Below are 18394 nucleotides of genomic sequence, written 5' to 3' on the forward strand. Positions count from 1 at the left end.
TCTTTTGATAGTTAAATATTAACTTATTCATGGTTGGAAATCAGAAGGCTCGGTGATGAAGTGGGGGGGGCGGTTGGCATTATATGTGATGTAATATCTGCTACTGACTACATAAAGTAGCCGCATTAAATAATAATGCCATAGATGGTTGTTAATAAATAAATGACAGATAATATTACTGCTAATGAATATAGATTTTTTGTTTTCTTTTCCTCTCCATTTGTGAAGACCAAAACATGCATTTAATATGCAGTAAATACAGTAAATAAACATGATGCAATTTTCATGTATAGCACAACTTCTTTTCAATGACCAAATGAACATCTGCCAGAAGAAGCCACATGCAATGCACACTGTATTGTTTACAGTACAGCCAGTGCTAACTATAAATCTCTGCCATGGCCTGGTCACTTACCAGAGATAAATTATATAAAACACGTGTGGGCTCTTCTCATCTGATCCCTGCACAAGCATCCCATTTCCCGGGACTCCCACACACTCACTCGGTGTCAGGTTCCAGTTGTGATCAACACATCATAAAAAAGGTCATCGCTGCCTTTCAGAGAAATCCAACGAAATCCATCTAGACTTACTTTTGAGCTGAGAAGCATGAATTATGATGCAATAAAAGTGATTAATCTTGTTGGTGGTTTACTGTTTTGTACATTTGGAAAGCCTGCATAGGGTTTAGTGTTCAGGTTAATTTAATGTTTGTTTATCCTACAGAGATGAAAAGTGATTTAATGTGTTTAATTTATTGCATTTGTTTAGCAGCCTAGAAAGGGAATTGTATCACATGTGTTTGCAGTACATTGATCAGTATTCCTTGGGATCGCTTGAATTGCCAGATGAAGTGCCACTGAACTATAATATCTCTTTGGAGATATTTTATATTCGTCGGATTGTCTTGCATGTTTGAGATCTTTAAGAAAATTACACTGCTTGGTTGAATAACCTGTTGATCGGTCTAGGTACCTGTCCACAAAAGAATATCTTGGTCTTTTAGGGTAACAGTTGAATTGATGATTGATGATCTCTCCACTAATTGAATTGCGCAGCTTTTCTCTATCACTTGTTATGCTGCAATGCATTTTTTAAATATGGACAAAGTTAAACTCTTGTGAAAAGCTGTTAGTCCTCGATCATAAATCGCCTCAGGAAAGCCCCCGGCTGGGATGGGAAAAGTCGAGTTTTGTGACTGTGCCAGGTTGTAAACCGTTACACTTTTAAAGTCTGGGCATTCCAGAAAGGCAACCCCATCTCGGCACATGACACATCGTACTTCTTTTGAGGAGGAGCATACATCTGCCTGATCCATGCTTATCAGCTGTGCAGAGAGAGGAGAGAGACACGATTTCTGCTTCCATTTGGCCTTCACTCACTTCTGATTAAATACTGGAGCTGAGGTGGACGCTGCCAGCTGGGCAGCCTGCGTTGCTTTTGGTGTACAAAGTGGATGAATTTCAGGATCTCTTTCCTGGCATGAAACTTACATAGGGCAGCCCACAAACATCTCTTTGACATGCATGGCCTCTGATTCTTCAAAAGCATGGTTGTTTTTTTCCACAGTTGCTGAAACTTTTCCAGACCATTTTTCTTCTCCTTGTAGCACATCTAAGACGTCAGAAGCGCAATCTGCAGTGAACATTTTTTCAGTCACGTTTATTTATTTCCATGGTGTTGTGTAACAAATATACTAGACAAGGCATTTCAGAAGTTTATCAGAAGAACAAGGATTTGAATAACTTTGTCTCGTATCTAACTGTTAATATATTGTATTGACTGTGACTTTCTCTTATAAAGCTCCTTTTTTTTACTTCATTTCTAGTATTGCAGGCTGTGACAAGTGTAATCAGAGGACTGTAAACACACGCACACACACACATCCATATCTGTATATATATATATAGATATGGATCTCTTCACCACCACAGTCAGTCCATATTGGCTTCTCCAAGATGTTTCCATCTACAGCTTCTCTTTTCCATGTCACACCTGCAAAGTGTATGATTTCATCTTCCCATCTTTAATGTTGTTGCCTTCTAGGTCTTTTTCATCTCCTGGTATCCATTCAATAACTTCCTTTGTCCATCATTGATCGGTTCTTCTTGCGATGTGTCCGGCCCATTGTCATTTTAACTGTCACATTTTGGTTTGTTCTCGAATCGATTCATTTATTTTTCCATCTCTTCTTGTTATTCCTAGCATACATCTTTCCATGCTCCTTGGTGCCATCCACAGTTTCTGTAGCTAAACGTGACTTTGGTTTTACTCTGGTTCATGTTAAGTTCAGTTTTCTTGCTTGCATCTGAGAGTTTTTGAACTTGAAGTGTACAGGTGTTTTTGCAATTATAACTGTCATCAAATCATAAGTTGTTCAAAAAAGCACCACTTAACTTGATTCCTGTTTCTTGACAGTCCAAAGTCTTGAACATTCCTTCAAGAGTTTCCATGACCAGTTTTGGAGAGATTGTCTCCTTGATCTTGGTATTCTCCGTGTCTTGGTGTAGTGGGACAGTTGATGTAGCATTGAGTTTTATATAGGTTTCCTCAATGTTTTGATTGATTCAAGCTTATATGACCGAATTTGTATATATTGAATCGAATGCTTTCTCATAGTCAACAAAGCCCAGACACAGAGGAAGCTCATATTCTCTGCATCTTTCTAATACTTCTCGTACAACTTGTATATGAACCATTGTTTTATCTTCTGAATCTTGAAGTTATTACTTGAGCCAATCTGTCACATGAGTTATGTGCCATTAGTGTTTAACATGAATGTTAGAGTCTGCGAACGAATGTTTAGCTGATGGCTTGCTCAGGGGGCCTGGTGTTCAGTATAGTAGGAGATGAAATCTAATAAGAATTCATTCAGGTTTTGAAGACGGACCCAGTTTGGTGGTGTAAATGCAGGCTTACTTCTTTAATCCTACAGCACTCCTTCCTCTATGCTAAATGTGTTCCCTACCCATGACGGATTAACACTGCTTTGAAAGCTGCTTTGCGGGATCTCGCTGGGCCGCTGCTTGCTGTGTGGCCCCGGCTCTGTATGATATTGTAAAAGTCACATTCTGCTTTACTCAAATATCGCCACAACAGTGCTGTTGCAAAGGCAGATTAGAGTGCTTGTTATCATGTCGCAGGGCAAAACTGGGTTTTCATTCAGTAGGGATCATAGCTTTGGTTAAAATTAAATAAAACAAATAACTGCTTCTCAATGTGGTACTTCTCCATTAAGTTTCATTTGGAAGAAAAGACTCATGATGTGCTGTGTGAGAACCATTAAGGTACAAAGAACTTCAAGGAATAGCATCAAATGAACTGGTTGACATGCAGGTTTGTACCTTTTCTAATTGTGAGGCAGGTGTATTGTTGTCCTTTTTGCAGGTACATATTTGGTTAGTTATAAGTTCATAGTACAGTTTGCTACTTGACAAATGCTAAATGTATTTCAATATCTCTAATACAATTACAAAACAGTTGATAGTGATGTTATCCATCTTGTCAAACTACGTCTATTCAGTTAATCATTCTTCACCTGTAATTACCTTTTAATGGGATAGAAATAAAGTTAACACATGTTTCAGGACTATGCACTTTACACTTTATTACGTGTTTTGCAAATGTCTGATGTCATTTTCAGTTTGATCAGTGTGGGGTTTTGTCCTGTTTAGATGGACAACAGCATTATTAGGCTTATATGTATTTTGTATTTAATATTAAAAAAAGAACGATCTCTGTCTATCTGTTCAAGTTTCGAGAGTTCCTAGGTTTCTTTTGATCTTTAACAAATCAAGTGCTATTAAATGTAATCTTTTAAGTCTCTTTTAAAATATTGTTATGGAACAGCATTTGCTTTTTATTAAAGATACAAACCTAGTTTAATTGGTTGGGTTTAATAAATAGGCTATATAATTTGTACTGTTTTATGTGTGATATTTAATTGCAATTATGCCTAAAATTAAATTTAAACAGTAGTTTCCTGAACACGATCTCAGTTCTGTTTGATTTACTGTTCTGCTTTTTTCATGTTGTGCGATCAGTTTTAGATTATACCACAATGAATAAAAAGTTTTATGTCGTTAAGGAAAGAATTGTAATTCATCTGTATGCTGTTAATTACTGTGTCCTAGAAAAGACTCTGGCATCTTTTTTCTCTCTGCACAAGGTTGCAGTGAATGCCTCCCTTCACAAGTCTTTTCTTTTATTGTTTTGGACCAAGCTGCGCCATCTGCCTCACTGTTCTGTATGTTAAAAAAAAAAAAAAAACACACACACAAAATACTCCCCAAGATAAAAAGCATATACTCTTTGTTTGTATTTAAATATGTAGTATTAAAAAAAAGTTTTTTAGATTTTGACATTTGCTAGCTGCGTATCTGTAGTTTATGGTTGTAGATCTCTTGACCCGTTTATCCTTTTGCAAGTTTTCCAGATGCGTACCAGGTGCACATGTAAAAGGATAAACCTGTTTAGACATGTACTGTATACCGAGTTTCATAGATTCTGATCTGCATCTCTGCTTTCATTGTGGGTTACATCCTACTTGTGAAACATTCAGGAGCTAAACACTGCCCAAATACCATGGCCCCCTTCCCCACACATACACACCCATCCCATACAATTTAAACCAAATACTCAAAAAGGTTAAAGAATGCAGAGAAAAACATGTATTTAAATACTTACACATCTGCTTGTTCTGTTTTCAGTGTTTTTGTTTGTTTTTTTTCTTTCATAAGTATACCTCTGAATTCTCAAAGATTGTTGTCGAATGACATAGTGTTACCAAATGATCCGCTTAGTTTTGTTTAGTATTTTCACATCTGTAAAATCAGATTGTGGAAGATCATGGATGAATGTGGCGGTGCATTAAGTTGGCAGTCTTTAAAACACCTGTGGTTGCTGTCAGCATTAGGATTTGCATGCAAGAGATGCAGAATTGACAAAAGCAGGTGGTCAAAAAAGAACAGAATGCAGCATAAAAGTAATACATCATTGGAGATTTATACTGGTAGAAATCCTCTGAAACCACTTTAAAACTCCATTACTTAAAATCAAAGGTCTAGACCTTTTCAACATTCCAACATGAGATTGAACTAGAAAGGGAATTCACATTTTAATTCACATGTTAGGCTGCAAGGTAGGAAAACTGGTATCATTAAAACGAATTGTTAAATGTATCAGCCTTATTTTAAATCCTTTTTGATTGCAATTTCAAATTCGATCTGAAGAAACAACCTGCTCTCAGTGAATACACATACTCAGCTCAAATAAGCAAGATGTGGGTATTTCACTTTTCTTCCCCACCACTCAATCATGCTTTCAGTTGTCGGGAAAACCAAACTAAAGTCAGTATACCCTTTATACCCTTTTGCGAAGGTGCAGTCTTTGAAAGTAATGCGTTCTACCTGAAGAGTTGGTGTGTAATCCCATTTCATTTCACAGGAGTTATCCTTTAGTGAAATGTAACATACAAGCATACAAGCATAACAAGCATCTCATTTGTTGTTCTTTGGCATAACAAACCCATGCTCTATCTGTTTAACTTTCCTTTTTATTAGTAGCTCAAAGCACCTATGAAACGAAGACATCTGAACACAGAGCTAGGGATTACTGTATGTGCCAATGTGCAATATGACTAACGCAAATTCCATCTCTCAATCAATGGCCAATATAAACAGGTGTCGCTATTGATTTATGATGGTATGATTGTCTTTTCCACAGTTATTTTAGAAAAGCGTTCTGCCCCCATAAAACCTTTTTATTTTTGTCAAAGTATTTGTTACAGTGCTTCAAAAGTAGTTTTTTTGCATTCAGATTTATTGGGTTAGCATTTGCTGGGTGTTCTAGTTTTAATCCACTCCTTAACCTCTGTCAGCCCTCACTCCCAATCTGTTATCTCTGCCTTCATTTGCTCATTCGGATAACTTTGCTTTACAGCTACCTGCTTCCACAACTCATTGCAATCTAATAAAATTAAAACAGACCTGAAATTAAATGCAGCTTTTTATTTACATACATTTGTCACATGTGAATTGACTGTTTTCCTGTCTGACCTGGAAAATGTAGCTTCAGGTCAGACAGGAAAACAAAACAAAAAACAAAACAAAAGTGTAGATTATATGACTGATCTTATAGGGAGGGAGGAATAGTTGTATGAAATGGGATTTAAATGGACAGTTCCCATGTTTTGTCATTCAGAGTTAAGTCTTGCAAAATAAAAGGAAAGAAAAGTGGTCAACCCCTTTGTGCGGTACATAAATACCATGCTTTGTCTCAGTTTCATCAGAACGTTTTTGATAGACTGATAACTGTCTAAAACCTCTGTGTCTGATTACAATCCAAAGCCTTGTTCAGATCTTTCCGTCATTGAAGGTGCTTTTGCAGATTAATAGTCCCTTATGTTTGTTATCCTCCTGTCATTCCAGTAACTTGGCTTATCAGGATACCTTTAAAGTCTTGTTAACTGAAACCTCGCGACTGCAGCTCAGAAAATGAAATAAAGCTCAACCCAGCCACTGCCCGCTATACGCAGCTTTATCTGAGAACCGTTAAGTTTAATGAAACTCGATTCTTTTGCTTTAAATGTTTCCGGAGGTGCTCTCAGCGCGCTCTATTGTAGGAAAACCACTGTTAAATAGGAGTGCTCTCAGAGAAAGATATATAATAGCTGACAGAGATTTGAATGTCAGTTCTTTTGACCTATCGAGGAATTAATCCAGTAAGGAAACAATATCCCTATCTAATGCATTGGCAGCACATGGACTTATTTTACAATGTTGGCATTTGTGTAAGAAATCTAGACACCTTGGATTAAAAACCACACGTGACTGTAAAAATGGCAGAAGCACTCACCCAAACTGAATTATACCAGTGGAGAATGTATTAATTAATAATAATAATGCCCACATTTAACGTTGTTGAAGAACATTATCTTGTTGGTTTGACTTGTTTTGGTGGTGTTTCTGTTCATTTTTTTTTTAATCGAGAACATTCAGCAAGTTATATGAAAAACAGGTTTTATAGCCTTATGATAAAGTCATCACTAGTCTTTTTTTTTTTTTTTTTTTTCTTCTCGCTGGATGTTTATGCCAGCTGACAGAAACGATTGTCCAAAATCGAGTGAAAAGCATTGTGTTCACCGGCCTCACTTCCAGTGTAGCCGGTGCCATTTCAGTGCTTTGGCACCTCGTGTCGTACCCGAATTGCACGGGCTCCTTTAGCAATGTATGACATGACAAACTTAGGAGAAGCCCAGTCCAGTCCGCCACCGTTTGAAATGATTCCAGACAAACAAGCAGGTTTTTAGTAGGCAGTAAAACATTAGGTTTGTCATTCAGAGACCATTAGGTCGTGCTACATTTCCCCTTTCCAAAGAGAAGAAAATGGAAGAAAATAATGGTTTCTCTTTGCACCTTGTCATAGCATGCTTTCTGCATTTTTCATTTTGGCTTCTAACAGAGAAAATACTAGACGTCTTGGTGTTTGTGCTAGATTTGTTATATTTCATATAAAGTTTCATTGCATTGGGTAGGAGTGCTGATTTGATTAAAAATGCAACGGATTGGGATGACAGACAAACATTTTTGTGGGAAACAGAGTTCAAACCAAGGAGACGGATCGTTTTTTTTTTTTTTTCTAATTTCTGTTGGGATTGCTATTCAAACATGTGAAAACATGATTTTGTAAAAGGGGGTCTCGCCAAACTGGAAGAAAGAGTATAAAATTAAGCATCTGGAATGTTTCTTTTTTCTCTTTGGGGTAAACCACATTCTTGGTAGCTAATAAAGTAAATAAGCAGCAGCAGGGCGCTGTCCTGTCACCTAAAACCTATAACTGCTGCATCAAAAAAAAAAAAAAGTAAGGTAAAGACATTTAAATTAACTCATAATTATATAATAATCAATGTACTTCAATTGAAAAGCAATGCAGAATTATTCTAAATATATTGTTGTTCTTCTGTATGTGTGTTTCCTCCATGTCAACCCTGCAACCCACACCTTACAGGACAGTCAGAAGGCCGTTCCTCTCGTTCAGGTGACCTGGTCAGTTCATATTGTGGAACATCTCCACTGTGAGGTTGCGCTTGGTGTGGGTAACTGTTGCGATGTTGTAAATCAACCATGCTGCCCCTCCCTCACCTCCCCCCTCTGTCTGCGTTTGATTTTTAGTTCTTTGTTCTAAACCAACTTGAGCGTACTCAACAAAACAAACCCGTTCTTCATCGTGGGATTTTTAAGCATCATTCTATAAAAATAAAAATAAATCTATGTATGACAGACAGAGCTCAATGACCACCGGCCTGCCTGGCTGCTGCTCTCGTTCTGTTACCGCATTGATCTAATAATTTGCTGAACTGCATGCCATTTTTATTTGACCTGTGTTATGCATCTGATGATTTACGAAATAAACCCGATTCAAGAAACGCCACCCGTTACGTGTTTTTAGGGCAGATCATTTTGTCCCATGAAGTTATTGAGAGCCTGGTTGGAATGGAAGACGGCACAGCCCGGACAAAGAACAGAAGAACTGTGCTTGACATTGTTGCTTTAGACCTATATTATAATTTTTTAGTGTTCCCCAGGGATTTCACTGAAAAAGGCCCAGCTTGGGGAAGTGTAGTGAGCCATGTAATCGGAGGCTGTGTGCCTTGAATCCCGAAACGCCAAGCTGTTGAACTTCACTAGACGCTCTCGGGCATTGTTGTACTGGTCATAGGCGAAGGCAGGAAAACCATTTAGAGCTGGATCTCTTCAGGGCTCTTCTCTAACATCTATGACTGAAAGATACCAGTTAAACAGAGGTATCTTTTATGCATTCATTGATTACACTTCCAGGAGTATAGACCATACATGAAGGAAGTTTTCAGATCTATTTTTTTTTCCCCCTCCAGACAAAAAATATATCCATGGCTATTAAGTTCTGGTGGAAATATAAATAAATTAATAATGGAAGCTTCTGAAGTGGTGAAATATAGATTTGGTGTGACAACTATTTGCCCTGACCCTGAAGGCTGAATCATTTTCGCCTTCTGTTCCTGCTAGCTGGTGTTGGTGGTGACAATGCTATGGCAAATAGTGCCAACACAGATCTATTTATAGATGTCCGGAGGTCCTCAAATGGACGATGTAGACCAGCATCTTTGTGGGACCGGTGCAATATGTGCGTCAGTTGGAAATCAGTTGGAAGAATGCCCAACATCTAAAGAAAGCAATGTTAGTTCAGCTGCCCTGAAATAGTGGGCATCTCTTCCCACCAGATGTGAAAGTTGTGGTCACAGTGTTTATCTCTTATTTCTAAGCTACTCCATGGTGCCAGGGTGTAGTGTCCTTTCCCATTGGGTAAGCTGGCTAAAAGTGAAGAGTGCAGCAGTTAGTGGGATTCTGACTTACCAGTTGTGCATATCAAAGAAAAGTGTAACATTGGGTTAAATTTGATTTAAGTAGGCTTTAACTTGAGCGCAGCAAGAGCCCTGGTTTTCTCAGAATGCCCAAACAGTTTTTTTGTTATAGGTACTGCTGTAGGGATCTGCTTCAGAAATTAGGCATGCATGCATTCTGGAATTCTGGGGGGGAAGGGGGGGATCGGAGTCTTTTGTGGTAATAGGTTGCACATCTTTCTTTTTCCATTTAATTAGCAAACCACGTTATTTAATTGATTTTCTACTAATTCATAATAGTCTTTGTATTTAGTCTTACAAGAACTATAAACCTGAAACACTGCTTTCTATTTGTACACATTTGTTGTGTCTGAAAGAATAGGTCAGGGACGACCAATTGTTTTCAATAGTGGGCTACTAGATCAGAAATTAGGCCACAGTACGTTTTTATTGATATGAATGGTGAAGTATCGCCTGCTAGCATGAAACCTGGCGGTTTTCTGTTACACAGCAGTGTCGGCAGTCAGGTGGTCAGGCCCTACTGGCCTACTAATTAATGTGTGCTGGCTAATTAGATAAAAAAACATTTGCTATAATTCTCAGACGGGCAACACCCCAGGGTCAGGTGGGCTGCACGTCGGATGCCCCATATATGGGTATATGTGTTAAGTTTGGTCCAATGGTACAGTTCCTTATCTCATACATTTTCATATTTATTCTTGCGTTAATAATATATATGTATTTTAATTTATTTTTAAATATGAGATTTATTTGTCAGTTTGCTTTTTACATTTCCCTCATACGTCTTATGTTGCAGTACTTTTATACAGACATGCAAAATTGAAAGGGTTGTAAACAGATTGTTGGGGTAATTTCTTTCGTTCTTTAAATAGAATTTCTCATGCTTAATTTGAGAAACAAGTTTTACATGTTGTGCTCCAAACACAGTTGATTAATTGGGCCCACTGATCTGCCAACTTAACCGAGTTTACATTCATCAGTTTAACTCCGTACTAAACAAGAGGAGCTTAAAGGGAACTTGCAAGGCAAGTGCTAACTATATCCACATGGCTAGCCTTGTCAAACATTGTTGTCTATGCCATCATTTAATTCAAAGCAGGTGACCATCTGATAGACTACAGAAATTGCCTTTTTTTTTTTTTTTTTTTTAAAGCCTCCTCTCCGTGAGCCCTAAACGACACTTTCTGGGAAATGTTAGTTGTGAACGTTCATAGAAAAAAGCTGAAGTATAGTGTTTGTGTACGCAAACCAATTTTTTTAAAGCGGCAAGTGAAAAGCCTGATTTACTGACTTCACTTTATATTTTCATATGTGCAGAAAGTGGATACACAAAACATTTTTGCCATTTGAAAGGAATGTATTATTTGAATGAACTTATATGCTTTGCAACCCACTTCTTTATTGTGCGCCTTTATTGTGTGATTCAAGAAATTATTGGTTGTAGATTTGTTAACTGTGGCTTAGATGCTTTTTTATTTTGTTTAATTCTTCAGGGGTAAAAAAATCAAATTAAATTACTGCCCAACCTATCATCATATGCAAACCTTGAAATGTGGTTTGGAAATGTAAGTTTGGAAGAGCAGACAACCCCAAGCTTTCATACGACTTCCTGTCCTTGTATAGATTCTAATTCTAAACATTCCTTATCTAATGTTTGCCCCTTGGCTAACTTTCCATGGGGGTGGCTGTTTCTCCTACCTCGTCCTCATGGTCAGACTTGCATCACAATCAGAGCAGGTTTGAGCCAAATATACTATTTGCAAATCTACAGATATCTACAAAGAAGTTCAAGTGTTTACGTATTCCATTAATCTCCTAATCCATTCAATATCAATTCAGTAAACTGTCTGATTTTATTTTGTAATTTATGTGTAGAAAATGGTTCGAGGTTATGTATTTAACAAGTGACAAATTACTACTGAGGAGCCCTGGAAATATCAGAGAGCTGTTCATTCAGTTTCCCGAATGCTAACATTGCTGTCTCTTAGCCAGATGTCTTCATATTGACCTGTAACCTTTAGCTCTGCTCTGTTGCCCCTAATAATATGCTATAGGAGGGTCACACCATAACTGGATGTTTTTTAAAAGAATAATTCTAGTATAATACTTCAGTGCTCACCTGACTGCAGTAACCAAACTGATCCTCTGTTCAAAATGATCCTCTGCTCATTTTGATTGTATTTGTAGTTAAGGTTGATTTTAGTCATTTATTTGTCTTTCCCCCAGGCCTGGTGTGCTTATCAAATTAGCTGCAACCACTGTCTAATCATATTAGATGACACTTCCAATTTACCCTTTACATATTATGGTTTCTTTAATGATTAATTATTGTGAGGCTTTATGGAATTCTCTAGATATCAGTCTAAATCTCTAAACAATGTTATATCATTTTGGTATTGCATTGCAAAGAACATTTCTGATGGTATCAAAATGTTATGATGAGTTTCATGAAATATTGTGATGTTTGAATGAATAACCCTCGGTAGTTTTTCATCTCCTTGTATTTTCAGCTAATAGTCTAGTTGCATTTTTACTTTGCTGTCAATACTAACAATTCCATGTAGGCTTTGACTGACTCTCAAAGCACCGCAGTGTTGCTGCAGCTGAGAGTTGACGTGACCTTTACTAAATATCATAAGCAACATCTACCCTGTCAGGAGGGACAAAGAAAGCAAACACCTCAAAATAACCCAACCTAACCTCAAATAATATTGCTGCCATCTGTGTGTTCTGTAATGTATAGCCTATTTCTTATGGTCTCACTTGTTTTTATGCGTTTTCTCCACCCTCCCATGTCAGAGGATGAATACAGAATAATCTACATTTGTATTTGTCACAGCTTGGCAACCTAGCTATGAAGACATCAGACTTCTGACATGTCAATACTGGTGCACTTTGACCCCCTCACCTTCAACCAAGGAAGCAGGAGGGCTGGTCACCAGGATCTTGATTTACTTGCAAAAAGGAGCACTTATTATGTGACTGATTTAATTGACCTGAATAATTCTGTATTGCATATGACATTGTTGACGACATAGAGGTTTTATTACAGAAGAGGTCAGAGGTGTTCAGTGTTGATATGGAAGATTGTATTAGGGTTTTGCCATTTTGTTTAAATAAATAAACCATATTATAAAATGTTCTTTGTAGTGCATCAGATAAAGGCCTAAGAAATAAACCACATATTTTACAGTTGCTTTCCTGTAAGAACCATTGTGTGAAATAGGAAGCTCATGGAGGTGGAACCAACCAATGAGTGTGTCAAGGATCTTGAGCAAAGAAAAGAAAGTCTACTCATGCTAAATGAGACCACTGTTTTTGGATCTGTGTATTTTTCTGCGCTCGACACAAAGTATTGAGGAATATTTAAAAAATTAAGTACCATCCTATTTCGAGAATTATCTTCTCAATAGGTGAGCAAAACCATTTTACAATCACCACCATACCAGCATATTTTAATTACATTGCCTATGTTACTATACGATCATATTTTTATTGAATTATACTCAGTTTAGTGTGAGGCTTTCTCTTTCTTTGATCAGTCTTTGCCCCTGGTCAATGGTCTGCTATCCAAGCCAGTTGAGGGCTCTGATTACTTGGAAGATGTGTGTAAGATTATAAGTTTGTATGAGGAAGGCATGACTTGGCAAAGATGTGATGTAATGTGATTTTCTTGACTGAATTAATGCTACTGCTACTGCTTCAGAAACCCAAGATCAAGGTTCTTATATGGTTGTAACAGTATTTAAAAAAGTTTCACATAGGATTACTGTGGCAAAATCAGCTCCTATAATGTACTAGTTGTAATTGGTGTTGTGTAAACCAGACTCTATTTCATGTGTTAAAGGGGAATGAGCCACTATTAATATATTATTTCTAATCATGTATGGGGGCTTAAGCTCCAGCTGCACTAATGATGCATATGGAATTATGTGCAATTCTCTTTTTGGAACCACGTTTCATAATTGGCTGTGAAATGGGCAATATTATAAATGGTGGACATAACATTTCAGAATGCTGTATTCTAAACCAGTGTATATTACACAATGCAAAGCAATGCATGCATGCATGTCTATTTTTATAATGTCTGAGTCTCTGGGAAGACTTGTATGTCATTGGAGAGGTCAGACTGTATATTTGGGAAGACCTGTTGTCAAATTTAAGTCTTGGGAGTTCAAAAACACTTGCAATTGAAAGGAATGTGTTTTCCGTCTTGTGCGTTTCCTTTTCGGACAAATAAGTATGGTTTTAACAGTGCTGGCACTGCAACTGAACATCGTCCCAAGTGAGCTGAGCTGTAGAGCAAGCAGAAAATTAAACTGTGTAGTGTAATAAAATAAACACCAGACCTGCAGACAGGAAGTTTCCATCTTCCCGCCCATAGTGGTAGGACTTTGCCAAACAGGGATTCCCATAAGAAAATTTGCTGGATGGAAGTTTTAAAATCAGGCTGTGAATATTGCTCCCTGGCTTGGAACGGCTGGACTTCTCCTAGGCGAAAGGAGTTGGACTTCAGTATGGGTTTCACAGAAAATACTGGCCACCTAACCAGGGTCCATTAAAAAGTGGAAAATATGAGCAAATTTATTTTAGTTTCGGTGGGAAACAAAGGTTCGTCCTGTTTGTTCTTTGTGCTTTTGTTCACTGAATGATAAGCTGTTCTCTCATATTGCCACGTTTAAAAAGGAGCTTAAACTTGTGAAAAGGTTGCAGAGAAGTCTCTAGTTATGACTATTGTTATTACCAGTCTATGGTAAGTCTCTCCGGGAGGAATTATGGTTAGAGCACCCCCTGCTGGAAAGAAATAGTGGTGCACCTAGGTGACGCAATAACAGAAAAGGTCTGAATAATCGCTTCTGAAGTTCACAAATTTGAAAGTTATAAATGTATGTATAAAGCACTCTGTAGGTCCCTAAATGCCAAGCAGGAATTACCCTGAGTCAGAACTATGACTTAAGCAGGCTGCATTGTCCTGCGGTGTCATACGGGGTGGGGGGAGGGTACGAGAGCAGCAGTGCAGAGAGGCAGGCCAGCATATCTGATCTTTTGTCCCCCTTTGCGGTTGTGCTTTTATATCCATTAATTATACTGTTATCTGCTTGTAATTTGCAGCAAAAGTGTAGCTCTGAATTGAAACCTCTTAAAACTGCTTGTGTGTTTTTGCGGCAGAAAGGAATTGAAGCAGGCGACCAGAGAGGTGTAGAGGATGTTTTTGTAAAGCTAAGATTGTCCCAGAAGGTGGGTAAATCAACTGATAAGACTCCAGGGGACAAAGAATAGGGCTCTGCCATGTAGCCAATACAATAACTAGAAAAAGTCATATTTTCGCGGGTGTGTATATTGTAGGTAGATTGTAGGTATTACTACAGACATCTTGAATTTACATCACTGTTTAAAATCATAATTTAATATATATTAACTACTGTTGATGTAACATTATCATTAAAGTGTTGCCTACAAAGGTCTCGCTTCAGTAACTTAGCAGAGACAAAGGACTGTGTATCCCTGTTCACTTCTGCACTGTGGATCTGAAATTAAATGCTTTCTGTACACTGGCGGGTCACTACTGTGCAAGAAATGAACGTTCTTCGAGCCAACTGTTTCTCATTAAATCCTAACCGCCCTTGGCTACTTTTTCACCAGGTCTGGGGACTCGTATCCAGAATTCGCATTTGACAAAGTCTGTTTTTAACACGCTAGCATGTCCATCATCAATCCCTTGCACAGTTGCGAATAGTTGAGTTATCAGTATCACTCTTGCCTCTGTATTTTGAATGGCATCTACTGTGTGAGTTGGTTGAACATTGAGCCTTGCCTTAGTCTTCGTCTTTGTTTGCGTCTGTGTCCAGCTGTCTATTTCTGTCCCAGTTCTTCTGAGCATGTCTCTCGGTATCTTAGTCTTACTTATTTCACTGGCAGTAAATATGAGCAGAACATCCACCCACAGAAGCTCTTCTTCAAACGGAAGGAAAGAACCCAAACGCTTCCTAATTACCACCGTTTCCAGTTGTCCGCTCCCTTGTTTATGAGTTACAACGTGAACATATATACAACCATTGATCACATTCAGTCGGTCTGAACAAAAGAATGATCTGCTCAGTTAGGGAGTCACTGCTTTCTTCAGGTCTTCCCTCCGTCGTTTCGTGACCTCTGAACTTCACTGTTAAAAGGCCACTAATGATCTGGGATGTGACCATCGCCTCAATCTGCATTTGAAAGTCCCCTTGTGACAGATACATCTTGATGTAATAATTCAAGTTTGGCCTAACCTCAGAAAATAATGACAAACTTAATTCAGACAAATTAATGAGATGCATTTGAGCTGGCTGTGTGATAATTTTATCTAGTGTCAATGTCTGCAGCGCGTTGTATGTTTTAAGTTTGTGCGTTTTGTTTCTGCTGTATCAGGGTCTTATTTCATAAACCTATCGAAACCAAAAATTCTGTTCTGCTTTGAAAGTGGAGTTGTTATGGAAAACTACAATATGAGAGGGGAATTTTTTCTTGTCCCGGCATTGGAGTTGAATAATTTTTCATTTTCAATACCTATTGCTTTTCGTGAATCAGTGTCAAAATCTACTTCTCCATTGTAGGGGTTTGGGGGCTCCAACCATTTGCTTGCCAAGTACTGTGGGCCCGTGGAGTGCCAGGCACATCTTTCTCGTGCTTCTGCTGTTGTGACTGGGCATTTATCGTCTGTTGGTCTCTTTCCACATTTCGCAGTTGAAAGTGCTTTCGGACAACCGCTTTTCTTTTTAGAAGTGAATAAACGTTAAATACTACAGTTTTTAGGAAAAGGGAGTTTCTAGAAGAGCTGGAAATGAGTAGGAGTCATACTGTGATTAGTTCCCAAGTGGCCGCATTTTTGTAAAAGTGTTTTACAAGGTTTTTTTTTTTTTTTGTTTGTTTTTTTGCTTCAGGCTCTGATTTTCACATGTCAAGGATAAAATTCCCTTTAAAAAAAAAAAAAAAGTGAATTGTTCAATGGCGCTGATCGTTATAATTTTATGTCCATGGTAATTATAGCAAGCCAGATGTGATTTTGCTTCACCTATTACAGCTGTCTCTTAATAAATTACTATAATACTTTTGTGGCTAATAACGGACAGCTGGGAAATGCTTCTCCAACAAAAGCAGACCACTTCATATCTGTTTAGGTAGATATGTTTGTTTTGCTACAGGTCTAGGTTTTTCATCAAAGAATATGGATTAATACAAGATGTTGTATTAGTCTTGTGTGACTTGTTGCATTCATGCATATCCATTATGTAATGCCTGTACAAAAAAAAAAGATGAACGTTTGGATTTTCTGTTTCAGTATTTGTTGTCGGCTATTCTAGCTTCTATTCTTGGCCTGATCGTTTCCAGAGCATGAAGTGTAACCTCGACTGCTGCCAAACCATTGAGATGTTCTCCAAATCAGACCCACTTCAGCTGGCAATTGGTTTCATTCCAATATAAACATCTCATGCCTTCATAATTATTATCATTACTTTTTCAATATGATTATAAACTTTTCTTTTTTTATTAAAGATTTGTTCAGCAGTGCAGTGGCCAGCCATGCCCTCAGTGTTTCTCCTCCAGGAATTCTGCTCCCATATTAAAACGACAGTGGTGGTCTTGGTCTATTTCTCTCAACATTGTACTGCGTGCAGTTTTATGAGGAAACTATACCAAGTAGATTAGATAGGTCCATGTCTGAAATATTTCTTTCTGGATTTTCTGTGGAGCAGCACTTGTACAGGGGATCCTGAAAGCGAATGCTAATCATTTAAAAAAGTGTCATGGACAAAGGTGTGAATGGTCACATTTGTAAGTAGTCATGATGAGGAACATGGATTTGTGTGGCAAGAGATTGAGTAAAACTTTGTGATTCGCAACAGTTCTGAAACTGGTAATTGTGTGTAAGAATGCAACACTCCCAATTCATTAGGTATTTGTTTGTTCTATGTGGGTGAAATTTGACAAGGTCCTCACATACTCACGTGGTCAATTCATGAAGTGAATATGCTGAGGAATTAGTTTGTTAGTCAAAATAGCTGCAGAAGGCATATCGCCAGAGAGTGAGGTTTAATTCTGATGAAGCTCTGTGATTCTTCTTGTTGTTCATTTACTTTTCTGTCTTCTACATAACAAGCCACTGTACCAGTCTGCCCATTACAATTTTGGTCAAAGAGAGAGTATCTTTTCTTAATTGACATCCGACACTAAGTTAAGTATCCGTGTCCCACTTTTTGACCATCCATACCTTCCCTTAGCATGCACTTTTTATTGCTTTGTTCAATAATAAGTGGAGCCGAGATCGAAAGTTCAAGAAGACTGTGATTTTAATTACGGGGGACTTGGTAAAATGATATTAAATTAATTAACAATGAATTGGTTTGTAAGGATTGACACTATGGAAGGCTATAAATGTCTTATACATTTTTTTGTTTTGTTTTATGGTTTGTTAAACATGAGACAATCATCTTAGGAAATAGAACAGTGTTGCCGTAGTAATTATATGCAAACGTCCTTGGCAAACGCATTGTGCAGTGACAATACAATACAACCCTACATCAGGGAATCAGAAGCCATTGAAATTGTTTCACCATATCTGTGGTGTGAAAAGTATGACAGTTTGACCTCCTCAGCCCTGATTGAAGAACCTCACTGTGCAAATCTAAAGCTTGTGACCTGGATGGTTTCTATGAGTTTCCAGCTTGTTGTGATGACTGATGACTGCACCTACTTGAAAGGAAATGCTCTGTAAAATTGTATTAAAAGATTTTTTTTTTATGTAAGTCTCACCATAGCTTGATGTTTATACTCCTGATAATGGTAATGGAATTTGAGTTTTGATATTTTGTTTGTTCTTTTTTAGTTGCCTTTTGGGGTGACATAGCATTAGATGAAGATGACATGAAGTTGTTTCATGTAGACCAGACCAACCTCACATCTCAGTTGTCGGCAGGGAAAAGAGGACACTTGTCAGGTGAGTCTGAGGCCTCTGGC

The 18394-nt window shown here is 37.9% G+C and overlaps 1 protein-coding gene across 2 annotated transcripts in view; it reads left to right on the forward strand.

The window, feature by feature from the left end:
* Positions 1-18394, forward strand: part of LOC136715721 (tolloid-like protein 2) — a 57360-nt gene that overhangs the window by 13079 nt on the left and 25887 nt on the right. For both annotated transcript variants that reach the window (XM_066693090.1, XM_066693091.1), the window contains exon 2: positions 18264-18374. In XM_066693090.1, the coding sequence (XP_066549187.1) occupies positions 18264-18374 (111 nt within the window). The remainder of the gene's footprint in view (positions 1-18263; positions 18375-18394) is intronic.

The sequence above is a fragment of the Amia ocellicauda genome, chromosome 20, assembly GCF_036373705.1.
Source record: "Amia ocellicauda isolate fAmiCal2 chromosome 20, fAmiCal2.hap1, whole genome shotgun sequence".
Classification (NCBI taxonomy): Eukaryota; Metazoa; Chordata; class Actinopteri; order Amiiformes; family Amiidae; genus Amia; species Amia ocellicauda.